Consider the following 16,550-nt stretch of genomic DNA (forward strand, 5'->3'; position numbering starts at 1 on the left):
TCATGCTTGAATTATAGCATTTTCGAGTGAACTTCGCACAACACATACGAGATCTTGTATGATTAAGATTTAACTTATAATGCGTATACCACACGCAACATTGCCTACAAATTTTTCTCTTCCGCAAATACCGGTACGCTCTGCTACGATAAATGTTCAAACCCAGCAAAATCATCGCCTCCTAATTAGAACACAACAATCCCACGCTAGCTAAGATAAATACGCGCAACCTCCTCCCGACTAAAACCTCTGATTAAGTCATTCAGCATTGTTTCATCGAGCATAAAAACAAATTCGAGCGAATTATTATCCCGACGGTAATTTGGCCGTTTGAGACAGGCGAAATCCATCATTTTTATTGCCTAACAGAACTCGACGAGAACCCAAACGTCAGCACTTCGTTACCGAACGATTTCTGCGGAAAAAGTCGCTTTCGCTAAACCAACACAGGCATAATGCGCCAATAAGGCATCAATAGGAGAGTATTGAAAAAGCAGATGGCGGCCATCGGCGAATAAATCACCGGCAACAACGGCTAATTGAATAAAAGTACTTACAAGCAAGCGGAAGCGAGGCGCTACACAATATATCTCGGGGAATCAGGTGTATAATGGTGCAAAACACGACTCGGGGATAATGCGATTAGAGGAGAAGCGAAGCGATCTAGCAGGCGCGGATTTTTGCTTTTTATAAATAATGCTTATATTTTATTGTACACTAAAAACAAATTCCGTATTGCCACGACGAAAACGAATTTATAATAAATGTTAAAAATGCCTTAAAAAAGGTCTTATTGAGAATTAATTTGTAAACATTCTTATAAAAAAAAACATTAAGAATGCGAGCGCAGCGAGCACGTTTAAGTGATATTAACAATTACTCGTCAGTGTCCCTGAGAAGCTAAAATATTCAGTTTTGCAATTCTTGATTTAACCCAGAAAATAAAGTGACTCAGTGATTTTTTTTTGAGACACCCTGTATAAGCAAATCTAAAAAATATCATTTCAATGATCAATTATAGTACCTGCTAAAATAAGACCGATTCTGGCAAATGGCATACACTTTAAGAAAAGACAGGGCGGGTGGGTGGGGCTAGTACCTGTTAAGACTGATTTTGGCAAATCATATATTCTCTAAGAGAAGACAGGGTGGGTGGGCGGGGCTAGTACTTGCTACTATAAGACTAAACACTACTAAGAGTTGTCACTAAAATGAAGAGGGGGTGGGTGGGCGGGCTTACTGCTTGTTTATAAAAGACTCTATAGGAAAAAGTTAAACTTAGCCCCGCCCACCCACCCGTTCTTTCATTTTTTTCTTCTGAAATAAGAAATAAATCTTATACCAAATAGAACAACAAAAAGGTTACGATTGGTGCTTTTATATATATTATATATACCTATTTTCAACAACACCAAATACCATTTGATATTTTAAGTATTTTATTATTGAAAGAAGACTGTAGGTACTAAGAAAATCGAAGGATAAATTTCAATTTTTTGAGTTTTTAATTCTATAATTTTTAAGTTTCCATTTTTCATTTGTTTGATATTTTGACTTTTCGTTTTTTCAATTTTTCGACTTTTCAATTCTCAAGGTCTCGATCTTAATTTTTCATTTTTCGTTGTTTCAATTTTGTATATTTTCATTTTTTCTATTTTTTAATTTGAAAATTTTCAGTTTGCGACTTCCCAGTTTCTTAGTTTTTATTTTTCAATTTCAGTTTTTCCAATTTTCAATTTGGCTATTTTGCAATTTTTCGATTTTTAAATTTTACAGTTTTCAAATTAGTCCAATTTTCAGTTTTTAGATATTTTGATTTTCCGTTTTTTCTACTTTTCGATTTTTAGTTTCGTAATTTTTCATTTTTAAGTTTAAATTTTACATTTTTCGATTTTTCGGTTTCTCGATTCATCAATTTTTCCCTTGCAAATTTTAGAATTTTTCATTTTTCTAGTTTCCAATTTTTAGTTGCTCGATTTTTAATTTTTCGAGTTCTCAATTTTCCAAAAAAAAAAACAAATTTATTCAAATCGACATTTTTTTTAATCATTTTCCCTATTGGACGTTTCTCCGAGAAATTGGGAAATCGCAAAATTGGCAATACGAAAAATCAAAAGCTGAAAAATCGAAAAAAGAAAAAATCTCCAAAAATGTAAAAAACGGATAATGCTACAAAAAAACTTCAAAAGCATAATGAAAAAAAAACAACTAAAAAATGACGAAAAAAACTAAAAAAGGAAGAGAAGAAGTCAGGCAAATACGGGACAAAAAAAATTTACAAAAAATGCAAAAAAATGGAGCCAAAAAAAGTCTACAAAAATAAAAATACAAGGAGAAAAATGTCAAAAATGCAAACAGAAAATGTAAAGAAAGTTGAGAAAGACGTAATGAAACATGGGAAAGGAAAAAGCTTGATAAAGAAAAGATGGAAAAATGGTTCACAAGGAAAAGCTATAAAAAAGCGGACAAAATAACTACAAAAAAATGGGGAAAAACACCAGAGGCCGAAAAAAATCTAGAGAAAAACCAATCCAAAAACATTACAAAAAAAAACGACAAAAACCCGATCCGAAAAAAAGAAGGTTAAAAAGAACGACTACAAAGATGCTAAAAAAGCAATAAAAAAGGTATCAAGAAGATTTCGTGTACGATTTAAAGAGTTAAAAGAGAACGCTGTACCTAAATACTTTAAAGCTCAAAATTTCAAATATAAAGCTCCATTTAAAATTATCAATCCAGAAAACACAATTACCGAAAAAATATCAAAATTCGGTATCCACTGATAAACAACTTAGAAATCGAGTGTTTAAGAGAGTCCTACCAAAATTTATTGCTACAGAAAGAAGACGAAATTTATTGTTTTTAGAAGAAAAAATTAACAGCTTAAATTTAAAGAATTTAAAAATTAATAACAAACTGTCCACAATGTTGGTCAGTTTAGATTATGTACGTTTATATTTTATATTTTCCTTATTACACATTCTATTTTTTGTATTTTTATCTGATACCTACGTTTTATAAAATTGTAATATGAGGAATAAAACATCAGTATCACTATCACTATAAATGAAGAAAAAACCCTTGAAATATAAGGGGTAGATCAAATAATTAATAGAGCGATAATAACAATTTATCTGTTTTTAATTAACAGTATTAATAGTAGTCACAAGAATGAAGAGGGGGTGGGTGGGCGGGTCTACCGCTTGCCTATAAAAGACTCTCTAGGAAAAAGTTAAACTTAGCCCCACCCACCCACCCATTCTCTCATTTTTTTTTCTTCTGAAATAAGAAATAAATCTTATAACAAATAGTACAACAAAAAGGTTACGATTGGCACTTTTTTTACAGCCTAAATTCTATCAGTTACTTACCACTCCCACTCTGCAGAAGAACATATAATAAACCCCGCCCACCCATCCGCCTCCATTTCGGTAATTAATTTTATATAAAAAAGTACTACTCCAATTGAAGAGAAGAAAAAAGGAGACGTAAAACATCTATAAAATAGTAAATTTCGTAGAAAAATGTGGATTTTGCAATTAAACTCCGTCCCTGTATCTGACAACTAATAAAAAATTCAACAAAATCGAGATAGGGGCGGGTGGATGGGGCTTAATTATTGGCCGCTTTTTCTTAATTTATACCTATTTTCAACAACACCAAATACCATTTGATATTTTCAGTATTTTATTATTGAAAGAAAACTGTATGTACTAAGAAAATCGAAGGATCCTTATTCTGAAAGTCCTTTCTTATGTATCTTGAAAATTGTACTTTAAGGAACATAAGACATTTTTTTTGTTTAAATTCTTCGAATTTACAAGTTTTTCATTTCAATTTTTTGAGTTTTTAATTCCATAATTTTTAAGTTTCCATTTTTCAATTGTTTGATATTTTGATTTTTCGTTTTTTCAAATTTTTCGATTTTTCAATTCTCAAGTTCTCGATCTTAATTTTTCATTGTTCGTTGTTTCAGTTTTGTATGTTTTCATTTTTTCTATTTTTTAATTTGAAAATTTTCAGTTTGCGACTTCCGAGTTTTTTAGTTTTTATTTTTCAATTTCAGTTTTTCGAATTTTCAATTTGGCTATTTTGCAATTTTTCGATTTTTAAATTTTAGTTTTGAAATTAGTCCAATTTTCTGCTTTTAGATATTTTGATTTTCCGTTTTTTCTATTTTTCGATTTTCAGTTTCATAATTTTTCATTTTTAAGTTTAAATTTTACATTTTTCGATTTTTCAGTTTCTCGATTTATCAATTTTTCCCTTGCAAATTTTAGAATTTTTCATTTTTCTAGTTTCCAATTTTTAGTTGCTCGATTTTTAATTTTTCGAGTTCTCAATTTTCCAAAAAAAAAAACAAATTTATTCAAATCGACATTATTTTTAATCATTTTCCCTATTGGACGTTTCTCCGAGAAATTGGGAAATCGCAAAATTGGCAATACGAAAAATCAAAAGCTGCAAAATCGAAAAAAGAAAAAATCTCCAAAAATATAAAAAGCGGATAATGCTACAAAAAACTTCAAAAGCATAATGCAAAAAAAAACAACTAAAAAATGAGGGAAAAAACTAAAAAAGGAAGAGAAAAAGTCAGCCAAATAGAGGACAAAGAAAATGTGCAAAAAATGCAAAAAAAAGGAGCCAAAAATAGTCTACAAAAATAAAAATACAAGGGAAAAAATGTCAAAAATGCAAACGGAAAATGTAAAGAAAGTTGACAAAAACGTAATGAAAAATGGGAAAGGAAAAAGCTTGATAAAGAAAAGATGGAAAAATGGTTCACAAGGAAAAGCTATAAAAAGGGGACAAAATAACAACAAAAAAATGTGGAAAAACACCAGAGGCCGAAAAAAAAACTAAAAAAAAAAACAATCTAAAAACTTTACAAAAAAAACGACAAAAACGCGATCCGAAAAAAAGAAGGTTAAAAAAAACGACTACAAAGATGCTAAAAAAGCAATAAAAAAGGTATCAAGAAGATTTCGTTTACGATTTAAAGTTAAAAGAGAACGCTGTACCTAATATTTTAAAGCTCAAAATTTCAAATATAAAACTCGTTTTAAAATTATCAATCCAGAAAACACAATTACTAAAACAATATCAAGATTCAAAATTCGGTATGCACTGATAAACAATTTACAAATCGAGTGTTTAAGAAAGTTCTACCAAAATTTATTGCTACAGAAAAAGACGAAATTTATTGTTTAAAAGAAAAAATTAACAGCTTAAATTTAAAGAATTTAAAAATTAATAACAAACTGTCCACAATGTTGGTCAGTTTAGATTATGTACGTTTATATTTAATATTTTCCTTATTACACATTCTATTTTTTGTATTTTTATCTGATACCTACGTTTTATATAATTGTAATATCGCGAATAAAACATTAGTATCACTATCACTATAAATGAAGAAAAAACCCTTGCAATATAAGACGTAGTTCGAATAATTAATAGAAGGAAAATAAAAATTTATCTGTTTTTAATTAACAGTATTAAGAGTGATCACCAGAAGGAAGAGGGGGTGGGTGGGCGGGCCGACTGCTTGTCTATAACAGACTGTCTAGGAAAAAGTTAAACTTAGCCCCGCCCACCCACCCGTTCTCTAATATGAATTTTCCAATTAAACTCCGCCTCTCTATCTGACAACGAAGAAAAAATTCATCTACCACAACTGAGACTTAATTATTGGCCGCTTTTTCTTAATTTATACCTATTTTCAACAACACCAAATACCTTTTGATATTTTAAGCATTTTATTATTGAAAGAAGACTGTATGTACAAAGAAAATCGAAGGATAGATCCCACCCACCCGCCCCATCTCAATTGTGATCAATCTTTTTATTCGTCCTGACGCCGAGAGCAAAAAGAAGACAATTACCCATTTATTTAGAAAGAAAGTTTAAGGCGTCCAAATTGGAAAATCGGTTCTACTCTCAAAATTTATGAAGTACTTATTCTGAAAGTCCTTTCTTACGTATCTTTAAAATTGTACTTTAAGGTACATAAGAGATTTTTTTTGTTTAAATTCTTCGAATTTACAAGTTTTCCATTTCAATTTTTTGAGTTTTTAATTCTATAATTTTTAAGTTTCCATTTTTCAATTGTTTGATACTTTGATTTTTCGTTTTTTTAATTTTTCGATTTTTCAATTCTCCAGTTCTCGATCTTAATTTTTCATTTTCCGTTGTTTCAATTTTGTGTTTTCATTTTTTCCATTTTTTAATTTGAAAATTTTCAGTTTGCGACTTCCCAGTTTCTTAGTTTTTATTTTTCAATTTCAGTTTTTCAAATTTTCTATTTGGCTATTTTGCAATTTTTCGATTTTTAAATTTTACAGTTTTGAAATTATTCCAATTTTCAGTTTTTAGATATTTTGATTTTCCGTTTTTTCTACTTTTCGATTTTTAGTTTCGTAATTTTTCATTTTTAAGTTTAAATTTTACATTTTTCGATTTTTCAGTTTCTCGATTCATCAATTTTTCCCTTGCAAATTTTAGAATTTTTCATTTTCCTAGTTTCTAATTTTTAGTTGCTCGATTTTTAATTTTTCCAGTTCTCAATTTTTCAAAAAAAAAAAAACAAATTTATTCAAATCGACATTTTTTTAATTATTTCCCTAATGAAAATCGAAAAATTGGCAATATGAAAAATCAAAAGCTGAAAAATCGAAAAAAGAAAAAATCTCCAAAAACGTAAAAAACAGATAATGCTACAAAAAACTTTAAAAGCATAATGAAAAAAAAACAACTAAAAAATGAGGAAAAAAACTAAAAAAGGAAGAGAAGAAGTCAGCCAAATAGGGGACAAAAAAAATGTACAAAAAAATTCAAAAAAGGGAGCCAAAAAAGATGTCTACAAAACTAAAAATACAAAGGGAAAAATGTAAAGAAAGTTGACAAAGACGTAATGAAAAATGGGAAAGGAAAAAGCTTGATAAAGAAAAGGTGGAAATATGGTTCACAAGGAAAAGCTATAAAAAAAGAGGACAAAATAACTACAAAAAAATGGGGAAAACCACCAGAGGCCGAAAAAAATCTAAAAAAAAAACAATCCAAAAACTTTACAAAAAAAACGACAAAATCCCGATCCAAAAAAAAAGGTTAAAAAAACGACTTCAAAGATGCTAAAAAAGCATCAAAAAAAGTATCAAGAAGATTTCGTGTACGATTTAAAGTTAAAAGAGAACGCTGTACCTAAATATTTTAAAGCTCAAAATTTCAAATATAAAGCTCCATTTAAAATTATCAATCCAGAAAACACAATTACTAAAAAAATATCAAGATTCAAAATTCGGCATCCACTGATAAACAATTTACAAATCGAGTGTTTAAGAAAGTCCTACCAAAATTTATTGCTACAGAAAGAAGACGATTTTTCTATTTTTTCGGTTTTTTAGTTTTTACATTTTTAAACTTTTCGAAAAAAATAATGGAAAAACTGCAAAATTGTAAAATTGAAAAGTTAAAAATCAAAAAACAAGAAAGTATAAAATCAAAATTTTGAAAAATCTAAATATTGGAAATCAAGAACTTGAAAACTGAAGAAACGAAAAACTGAAAACCCGAAAATATCAAAAATTGAGAAACTTAGCTAATCGAAAAAGTCCAAAACGTAAACACGAAATATTTTAAAATCGAAATATTGAAAATTAAAGAAATTGGAAAATCGGATAAGTGAGAAATCCTAAAATTGCAAAAAAACCAAAGAATTAAAAAAACGAAAAATTATAAAATCGAAAATAAAGGAAATTAAAAAACCAAAAATTCTGATATAAAATAGAAAAAATGAAAATGAAAATATCGAGAAAATGAAAATTAAAAAATTTGAGCAAATGAAAAATAAAAATCAAGAATTTGAAAAATTGAGGAAACAAAAATTGAAAAATTAAAAATTTAGAACTCGAAAAATTGGATACCTGTCAAATCGAAAAATTGCAAAATTGAAAAATTTAAAAATTGGAAAATCGAAGAATTGAAAAAACGAAAAATTATAAAATCTTATCAGACATTTAAAAAATAGAGGAAATTATACAGGAAAAAATGTGACTTAAAATCGGGAAAATGAAAATGAAAAAATCGAGAAAATGAAAATTAAAAAACTGAGACAATGAAAAATAAAAATCTGGAATCTGAAAAATTGAGGAAACAAAAAATTGAAAAATCGAAAATTTAGAACTCAAAAAATCGGATAACTGTGAAACCCAAAAAGGAAATTGAAAACGAAAAATTGTGATATAAAATTGAGAAAATGAAACTTAAAAAATCGTGGAAATGAAAATTAAAAAATCGAGAGAATAAAAAATAAAAATCAAGAATTTGAAAACATGAACAAATGAAAAATTGAAAAACTTAAAATTTAGAAATCGAAAAACCGGATAATTGAGAAATCCAAAAATTGCAAAATTGAATAAATTAAAAGTTGAAAAATAGAAGAACTGAAAAAACGAAAAATTATAAAATCTAAAGAGACATTTAAAAAATAAAGGAAATTAAAAAACCAAAAATTGTGATATAAAATCGAGAATATGAAAAATAATAATCACGAATTTGAAAAATTGAGAAAACTAAAACAAACATTTAAAAAACAAAGGAAATTAAAAACGAAAAATTGTGATATTAAATCGAGAAAGTGGAAATTAAAAAGGGAGAAAATGAAAAATAAAAAATTAAGAATTTGAAAATTGAGGAAACCAAAAATTGAGAAATCAACAATTTAGAAATCGGAAAACCGGATAATTGAGAAATCCAAAAATTACAAAGTTGAAAATTTTAAAAGTTGGAAAATCGAAGAATTGAAAAAATGAGAAATAATAGAAATTAAAAACGAAAAATTGTGATGTAAAATCGAGAAAATGAAAATTAAAAAAATCGAGAAAATGGAAATTAAAACGGGAGAAAATGAAAAATAAAAAATCAAGAATTTGAAAATTGAGCAATCTAAAAATTGAGAAATCAAAAATTTAGTAATCGGAAAACCGGATAATTGAGAAATCCAAAAATTGCAAAGTTGAAAATTTTAAAATTTGGAAAATCGAAGAATTGAAAAAATGAAAACTAAAAAAATTAAAAACGAAAAATTGTGATATAAAATCGATAAAATGAAAATCAAAAACTCGAGAAAATGAAAAATAAAAATCTATAATTTGAAAAACTGAAAAAAGGAAAAATGATAAAATTTAAACAAACATTTAAAAAATAAAGAAAATTAAAAACGAAAAATTGTTGTATAAAATAGAGAAATGAAAATTAAAAAATCGAGAAAATGAAAAATAAAAGTCAAGAATTTGAAAAATTGAAAAATCGAAAATTTAGAAATCTTAAAATCGGGTAATCGAGAAATCCAAAAATTGCAAAATTGAAAAATGTTAAAAATTGGAAAAACGAAGAATTGAAAAAATGAAAAATAAAAGAAATTAAAAACGAAAAATTGTGATATAAAATCGAGAAAATAAAAATTAAAAAATCGAGAAAATGGAAATTAAAAAGGGAGAAAATGAAAAATAAAAACGAAGAATTTGAAAATTTAGGAAGCCAAAAATTGAAAAATCGAAAATTTAGAAATCTGAAAACCTGATAATTGAGAAATCCAAAAATTGCAAAGTTGAAAATTTTAAAAGTTGGAAAATCGAAGAATTGAAAAAATGAGAAATAATAGAAATTAAAAACGAGAAATTGTGATATAAAATCGAGAAAATGAAAATTAAAAAATCGAGAAAATGGAAATTAAAACGGGAGAAAATGAAAAATAAAAAATCAAGAATTTGAAAATTGAGCAATCTAAAAATTGAGAAATCAAAAATTTAGAAATCGGAAAACCGGATAATTGAGAAATCCAAAAATTGCAAAGTTGAAAATTTTAAAATTTGGAAAATCGAAGATTTGAAAAAATGGAAAATAAAAAAAATTAAAAACGAAAAATTGTGATATAAAATCGATAAAATGAAAATCAAAAACTCGAGAAAATGAAAAATAAAAATCTATAATTTGAAAAACTGAAAAAAGGAAAAATGATAAAATTTAAACAAACATTTAAAAAATAAAGAAAATTAAAAACGAAAAATTGTGATATAAAATAGAGAAATGAAAATTAAAAAATCGAGAAAATGAAAAATAAAAGTCAAGAATTTGAAAAATAGAAAAATAAAAGAAATTAAAAAAATAGAAATCGTAAAATCGGGTAATCGAGAAATCCAAAAATTGCAAAATTGAAAAATGTTAAAAATTGGAAAAACGAAGAATTGAAAAAATGAAAAATAAAAGAAATTAAAAACGAAAAATTGTGATATAAAATCGAGAAAATAAAAATTAAAAAATCGAGAAAATGGAAATTAAAAAGGGAGAAAATGAAAAATAAAAACGAAGAATTTGAAAATTTAGGAAACCAAAAATTGAAAAATCGAAAATTTAGAAATCGGAAAACCTGATAATTGAGAAATCCAAAAATTGCAAAATTGAAAATTTTAAAAGTTGGAAAATCGAGGAATTGAAGAAATGAAAAATAAAGAGAACTAAAAACGAAAAATTGTGATATAAAATCGATAAAATGAAACTCAAAAAATCGAGAAAATGAAAAATAAAAATCTAGAATTTGAAAAACTGAAAAAACGAAAAATGAAAAATTTTAAACAAACATTTAAAAAATAAAGAAAATTAAAAACGAAAAATTGTGATATAAAATGAGAAATACAAAAATTTTAAAGTAGGAAAATCGAAGAACTAAAGAAAGACGAAAAATTTTAAAATCTAAACACAAAACATAGGAAATTAAAAACGAAAAATTTTGATATTAAAAAATCGAGAAAATAAAAATTTAAAAATCAAGAAAATGAAAAATTAAAAACCAAAATTTATTGCTACAGAAAGAAGACGAAATTTATTGTTTAAAAGAAAAAATTAACAGCTTAAATTTAAAGAATTTAAAAATTAATAACAAGCTGTCCAAAATGTTGGTTGCTTTAGCTTATTTACGTTAATATTTTATATTTTCTTTATTACACATTCTATTTTTTGTATTTTTATCTGATACCTACGTTTTATAAAATTGTAATATGAGGAATAAAACATCAGTATCACTAGCATTATAAATGAAGAAAAAACCCTTGAAATATAAGGTATATATCGAATAATTAATAGAAGGAAAATAACAATTTATCTGTTTTTAATTAACAGTATTAAGAGTGGTCACCAGAATGAAGAGGGGGTGGGTGGGCGGGCCGACTGCTTGTCTATAACTGACTCTCTAGGAAAAAGTTAAACGTAGCCCCGCCAACCCACCCGTTCTCTAATATGGATTTTGCAATTAAACTCCGCCTCTCTATTTGACAACGAAGAAAAAATTCATCTATCACAACTGGGACAGGGGCGGGTGGGCGGGGCTTAATTATTGGCTTCTTTTTCTTAGTGTGTACCTATTTTCAAATTTAAAACATAATTCTAATCTCAAATTTACCATTTGATTTTTAAAGTATTTTTATTGTAAGCCCCACTCAGAGTTTACACATTTTGGACAAGATACATTCGGCAAAATTTTGACCTGACGTCATCAATTTTTTGGAGAGGATAAGTAAATATATTTTGATTAAACATTTATCATACTTATCATAACTTTCAAACATCTGCAAGATTCCAAGGTATTCGGTTTTCCAGATTCAAAATTAAATTGCAAAAATCGAGTAAGCAGTTAAAAATATATGTACGTATCAAAAATTGTCAAAGTTTTCAAAACTCCATGTGTCTGGTGTTTTATTTTCGGATAAATTTAAAGGAATCTGGAGTTTGTTGCTGGATAAACTCGAAAAAAATCTATTGAGTTTATGTCATCTGCCAAAATCAGTTTTATCTTAGCAGGTCCTAGCCCCGCCCACCCACCCTCCCTTTTCTTGGAAGGTATGTCATCTGCCAAAATCAGACTTATCTTAGCAAGTACTCATGACCAACGTTTACAAAAAATTATCAAAATTTGGGAAAAGCAGGAATTTTGAACATCTTCTCTACAGGGACACCGAAAAACTATAAAAATGGGAATTGTCGAAGCAAATAATATTTGTTTCTACTGTTTGAAGGCTTTCAAAGAAGAATGAAAGCTCCAAGCTCAATACAAAGTGTTCTTTGTACCCATTTTATATTTTATTTATCGAAATGTTATCCCATATTTGCGTATGATTATTTATTATCTACACCCAGTATGCAAACAGTGGAAATACATTTACACTTCACCGACATCTTTTTCAATTTAGTAAATGATAGGAGTACTACAGGGAGCTTAAATACTAAATTTACCTTTTTATGTATATATATTTTATTACACCATTAAATATTACGGGCTGAGGGTGGTATAATCACTGGATAAATTACGAACGACATTAAAAGCGTTTTCGGGAATCATTAACCTGCTACTCAGTCCCGCTGGTCTAATCATCATCTTCGCATACTTAAGACTGTAATCCTTTCCACGGTATGTGGCCCAATAGAGTCCATCCCCTTGGTGGTAGCTTTGATAGCTCTTGTAATATCTTCCAGTAAGCAATGATTCGCTGCAATTGCGGTACCACCATCCTGCATTTTTTTTAAAAACGCATTCGAAAGTTTGGGGATCTCGGTTGTGGTCTTTCGTGCTGAACTTAGAGCCAACATTACCACTTAACGAATCCCCAGCACTGCCGTGATATCCTCTCAATATCTTCAACATATACCCTTCATATTCACTACCAACACTAAAAAAATCGTACAACGCGTACGCTTTTTTCTCGTTCCAATCTTCCAGTTCGATGAGGAGTTCATTAGCTTCTCCACCTATTATTCAAAACAAATAACAACTTGTCGCAACAAAACGAGATAAAAACCTGTTAAAAGGTGTAAGGTGTCCAACCCCAACCAAAACTCTCCTTTGATGTTGCCAAACCCGTGTTTGTAATCAGGCCACAGTAAATCGAAAGATTGAGACCCATTGTACCTGTTGAGGACGTAAGTCCAGCCGCCCCCCAAGGTGTCCATGTCGCACAAGACCAAGACTGGTCGTCGGGCACGCAAGGGTTTGATATAATAAAAATCGGATTCCTCGAAGCCTTGTTGTAGAACGTGATGGCAACTTTCTTGACGCTTGTGTGGACGTATTTTTGATAATTTAATTTTTTTTGGCTTGGGTTCTGAATTTTCAGCTATTTGCTCTAGTTTTTTTACGCGTTGGTCAAGGTTATCAAGTTTTTCTGCGAGATTGACGATGTGGGGTGGGCAAATGGGTGTAGTGGAGATACCGACATTCTATAAGAATTAAATTGGTAAAACGAATAATGTCTGCGTGGACTTACTTCTTCCTCATGGTTGACTGAACATGTGACCGAAATTATAACTGCCAGTAAAACAAGTGAATGCATTTTATTCGTTGTCAATAACAAACTGTTACTTGTACACTGTTCGTATTGTATATATTTATCGAAATTTTATCCCATATTTTCCTAAGATTATTTAGTAGGTCGTTGCTCTATTTGGAGTGGTTATCTGTATCAAGAATGAAAACAGTTTAAATATTTATACTTTTTCGAACACGCATGATAAAAACATAATTTTAAAAAATGGTGGTTGACACGTGCAACGGAAAAAAATTCTAAACTCTACCTACTGACATTTCAACAAAAAATCATTCTTATTCAAACGTTGCAAGCAAATCTAAATCTACTGTTATTTTGCAACCTATTCTCAATTGTGATGAATTTCATATGGTAATTCGTTGTAGAGAAATGAGGATTTTGCAACTAAACTCCGCCCTTCAGTTCACGATGAATAAAGCATTCGTCACAATTGAGAAGGGGTGGGTGGGCGGGGCTTGTATTTTTTCCATTTTTTCTTACCATTAGAAGTCTTCCTTTCCCAACAAAAAACTTAAAGAATGTTTAACTTTCCTGTTGTTGAAAGAAAACTCTATGTATTATAAAACAAAAACAAAGATTAACTTTAGAATTTTCAATTTTTCGACTGTTTTATATTTAGATTTCTCAATTTTTCAACTTTTCCATATTTTACTGTTTCAATTTTCAAAATTCTAGATTTTTCTCGAGTTTCCAATTCTATATTTTAATTTTTCAATTTTCGATTTTTTAATTTTTTTGGATCTCAATTTATCGAGATGTTTCGATCTTTAAATTCTTCGGTACCTGAATTTTTCAATTTTTCGATTTTTCGATATCTCGATTTTTGAATATTCCGATTTCTTAAATTTTCGAGTTTCGATTTTTATTTTTTGATTTTTTGATGTTTGGATTCCTTTTCAATTTTACGATATTTTAATTTTTCAATGTTTTAAATTTTCGATTTTTCAGTTCTTGAATTTTTTTAAGTTTTAAAATTTTCACGTTTCTGAATTTTCAGTTTTCCCATTTCTCCACTTCCCAAAATTTCGATCTTTCAGTTCTTCAGTTCTTCAATATTTGATTTTTCAGGTTTTTGGTTTTTCAATTTTTCGATTTTTTAAGTTTGCGACTTTTCGACTTTTTCAAGTTTTTTATGTTCCAGTTTTTAGATACTTCAATCAATTTTCCGACTTTTCAGTTTTTCGATTCTTCAATTTTTCAATTTTTCGATATTTGAGTTTTGGGATTTTTTAGTATTTCGACTTTTCAATTTTTCGAGTTCTGGATTTGTTGATTTGTCGACTTTTTACTTTTTGGATTTTCAATTTTTCGTTTTTTATAATGTGGTTTTTTCAATTTTTCGATTGTTTTATCCTTCGGTTTCTCAATTTTTCAAATTTTCAATTTTTAAAACGTGGGTGGGTGGGCGGGGCTTGTATTTTGTCCATTTTTCTTAATACACCAAGTTTTCTTTTTGCAAAAAGAAACTAAAAGCATGGTTAACTATCCTGTTGTTGAAAGAAAACTCTATGTATTAAAAAAAAAAATAAAGATTAAGCCCCACCCACCCACACCAATCTCAATTGTGATGAATTTTATGTGGTAATTTGTTGTAGAGAAATGAGGATTTTGCAACTAAACTCCGCCCTTCAGCTCACGATGAATAAAGCATTCGTCACAATTAAGAAGGGGTGGGTGGGCGGGGCTTATATTTTGTCCAGTTTTTCTTAATATATCAAGTCTTCCTTTCCCAAAGAAAACTGAAAACATGTTTAACTTTCCTGTTGTTGAAAGAAAACTCTATGTGTTAAAAAACAAAAGCCAAAGATTAAGCCCCACCCACCCGTCCCCCTCGGAATTGTGATGAATTTCATATGGTAATTTGTTGTAGAGAAATGAGGATTTTGCAACTAAACTCCGCCCTTCAGCTCATGATGAATAAAGCATTCGACACAATTGAGAAGGGGTGGGTGGGCGGGGCTTGTATTTTGTCTATTTTTTCTTACTATAAGAAGTCTTTTTTTCCCAACAAAAAACTGAAAACATGTTCAACTTTCCTGTTATTGAAAGAAAACTCTATGTATTAAAAAACAAAAACAAAGATTAAGCCCCACCCACCCGCCCCAATCGCAATTGTAATGAATTTCATATGGTAATTTGTTGTAGAGAAATGAGAATTTTGTAACTAAACTCCGCCCTTCATCCCACGATGAATAAAGCATTCATCACAATTAAGTAGGGGTGGGTGGGTGGGGCTTGTATTTTGTCCATTTTTTCTTAATGTATCAAGTCTTCCTTTCCCAACAGAAAAATGAAAACGCCTTTAATTTTCCTGTTGTTGAAAGAAAACTATATATTAAAAAAAAACCAAAGAATAAGCGCCACCCACTCGCCCCAATCTCAATTGTGATAAGTTTCATATAGTAATTTCTTGTGGAGAAATGAGGATTTTGCTACTAAACTCCGCCCTTCAGCTCACAATGAATAAAGCAGTCATCACAATTGAGAAGGGGTGGGTGGACGGGGCTGGTATCTTGTCCATTTTTCTTAATATACCAAGTCTTGTTTTCCCAAAAAGAAACTGAAAGCATGGTTAACTATCCTGTGGTTGAAAGAAAACTCTATGTATTAAAAAACAAAAACCAAAGAGTAAGCCACACCCACCAGCCCCACTCTCAATTGTAATGAATTTCATATGGTAAATTCTTGTCGAGAAATGAGGATTTTGCAACTAAACTCCGCCCTTCAGCTCCCGATGAATAAAGCATTCATCACAATTGAGAAGGGGTGGGTGGGCGGGGCTTGTATTTTGTCCATTTTTTTTAATACACCAAGTCTTCTTTTCCCAACAAAAAACTGAAAACATGTTCAACTTTCCTGTTATTGAAAGAAAACTCTATGTATTAAAAAACAAAAACAAAGATTAAGCCCCACCCACCCGCCCCAATCGCAATTGTGACGAATTTCATATGGTAATTTGTTGTAGAGAAATGAGGATTTTGCAACGAAACTCCTCCCTTCGGCTAACGATGAATGAAGCATTCGTCACAATTGAGAAAGTGTGGGCGGGCGGGGCTTGTATTTTGTCCATTTTTCTTAATGTACCAAGTCTTCTTTTCCCAAAAAGAAACTGAAAGCATGGTTAACTATTCTGTTGTTGACTGAAAACATTATGTATTAAAAAAAACAAACAAAGAT

At 29.1% G+C, this 16,550-nt stretch overlaps 1 protein-coding gene across 1 annotated transcript; it reads right to left on the reverse strand.

Annotated features, from left to right (window-relative positions):
* Positions 1 to 12,286: 12,286 nt before the first annotated feature.
* LOC135145106 (angiopoietin-related protein 1-like) lies at positions 12,287 to 13,396 on the reverse strand. The gene is made up of 3 exons (XM_064077221.1): positions 13,314 to 13,396; positions 12,849 to 13,266; positions 12,287 to 12,798 (listed from the first exon to the last, which is right to left on the reverse strand). The coding sequence occupies exons 1-3, from the start codon at positions 13,377 to 13,379 to the stop codon at positions 12,323 to 12,325; spliced, it is 960 nt and encodes a 319-aa protein (XP_063933291.1). The 5' UTR covers positions 13,380 to 13,396; the 3' UTR covers positions 12,287 to 12,322.
* Between the last annotated feature and the right edge of the window lie 3,154 nt (positions 13,397 to 16,550).

The sequence above is a fragment of the Zophobas morio genome, unplaced genomic scaffold (genome assembly GCF_036711695.1).
Source record: "Zophobas morio isolate AGI-343-1 ecotype UQ-CSIRO unplaced genomic scaffold, CSIRO_AGI_Zmor_V1 ptg000124l, whole genome shotgun sequence".
Lineage (NCBI taxonomy): Eukaryota > Metazoa > Arthropoda > Insecta > Coleoptera > Tenebrionidae > Zophobas > Zophobas morio.

What these genes read in the sequence shown, in the direction of transcription:
- LOC135145106 (XM_064077221.1), bottom strand. Translation starts at nt 13,379, where the DNA reads ATGCATTCACTTGTTTTACTGGCAGTTATAATTTCGGTCACATGTTCA. An exon ending in CAGTCAACCATGAGGAAGAA is followed by an intron (nt 13,267 to 13,313) that starts GTAAGTCCACGC and finishes TAATTCTTATAG; the next exon opens with AATGTCGGTATCTCCACTAC. An exon ending in CACCTTACACCTTTTAACAG is followed by an intron (nt 12,799 to 12,848) that starts GTTTTTATCTCG and finishes TTTGAATAATAG; the next exon opens with GTGGAGAAGCTAATGAACTC.